At 49.6% G+C, this 1,058-nt stretch overlaps 1 protein-coding gene across 1 annotated transcript; it reads left to right on the plus strand.

Annotated features, from left to right (window-relative positions):
- Positions 1-539: 539 nt before the first annotated feature.
- On the plus strand, positions 540-1,028 carry Pmar_PMAR008444 (heat shock protein 70, putative; the record flags this gene model as incomplete). Its single annotated transcript, XM_002781784.1, has 1 exon — positions 540-1,028. A coding segment is annotated over one exon (489 nt), but the record flags the coding sequence as incomplete, so codon positions are not given.
- Between the last annotated feature and the right edge of the window lie 30 nt (positions 1,029-1,058).

Genomic DNA, 1,058 nt, shown 5'->3' on the forward strand with positions numbered 1-1,058 from the left:
GAACCAAAGCCCAATCCTATCCTGCACTCATGTGCAAGTACAACTTGATTGTGTAAGAGGATTCCCAAAGGAAACAATCAGTGTCAATATTGAACAGCGGCGAAGCTTGAGCAGGGAAACTTTGATAACCTGAATAACCTTCACCACCTTGCTTGCTTGGCACTTTCCAAATCGGCAATGGGGAACAACTCAGATCATTAGATTATTGAGTCCATGAGATACTTGGTCACAGCGTGACCGTCATACTCGTCGAGTGGATGTATGAAGAATGGCATTCCGGCCCCAGTTTCGATCTGACCAACGCCGGCCAGGATGCAGAAATCACTCCTCTCCTTGCAAAGAATCTTGAGGTCGCACCATATGAGGGCGAGCGCGTCCTCCAACGGCGCATGCTCATGCGTGCATCAAATCTCGCTCGCCACCCGTCGCGCATCCAAACATTCCCGTGGTATTCGAATGTGAAGTCGCATCTTCGTGTACACTATCGAATATTCTGCATTCTCTCACTCAGGTTTTCAAGCTCTTCCACATCCTTAAAAATGGCTAAGAAGTCCCCTGCTATCGGTATCGATCTTGGTACTACTTATTCCTGTGTTGGCGTCTGGAAAAACGACACGGTTGAGATCATCGCCAATGACCAGGGTAACCGTACCACCCCTTCCTATGTTGCCTTCACCGACACCGAGAGGTTGATCGGCGATGCCGCCAAAAACCAGGTTGCCAGGAACCCTGAGAACACCGTCTTTGATGCCAAGCGTCTCATTGGCCGCAAGTTCAACGATCAGGTCGTTCAGCACGATATAAAGTTATGGCCTTTTAAGGTCTCTTCTGGTGCAGATGGTAAGCCTATGATCGAGGTGCACTATCAGGGCGAGGTCAAGAAGTTCCATGCTGAAGAGATCTCGTCTATGGTGCTGGTAAAGATGAAGGAGACTGCTGAGGCATATCTTGGCACTAAGGTCGACGATGCCGTCGTCACTGTCCCTGCATACTTCAACGATTCTCAGAGACAGGCCACCAAGATGCCGGTTCCATTGCTGGTCTCAACGTCCTTCGTA

Source organism: Perkinsus marinus (assembly GCF_000006405.1).
Source record: "Perkinsus marinus ATCC 50983 genomic scaffold scf_1104296941582, whole genome shotgun sequence".
Taxonomy (NCBI): Eukaryota; Perkinsozoa; order Perkinsida; family Perkinsidae; genus Perkinsus; species Perkinsus marinus.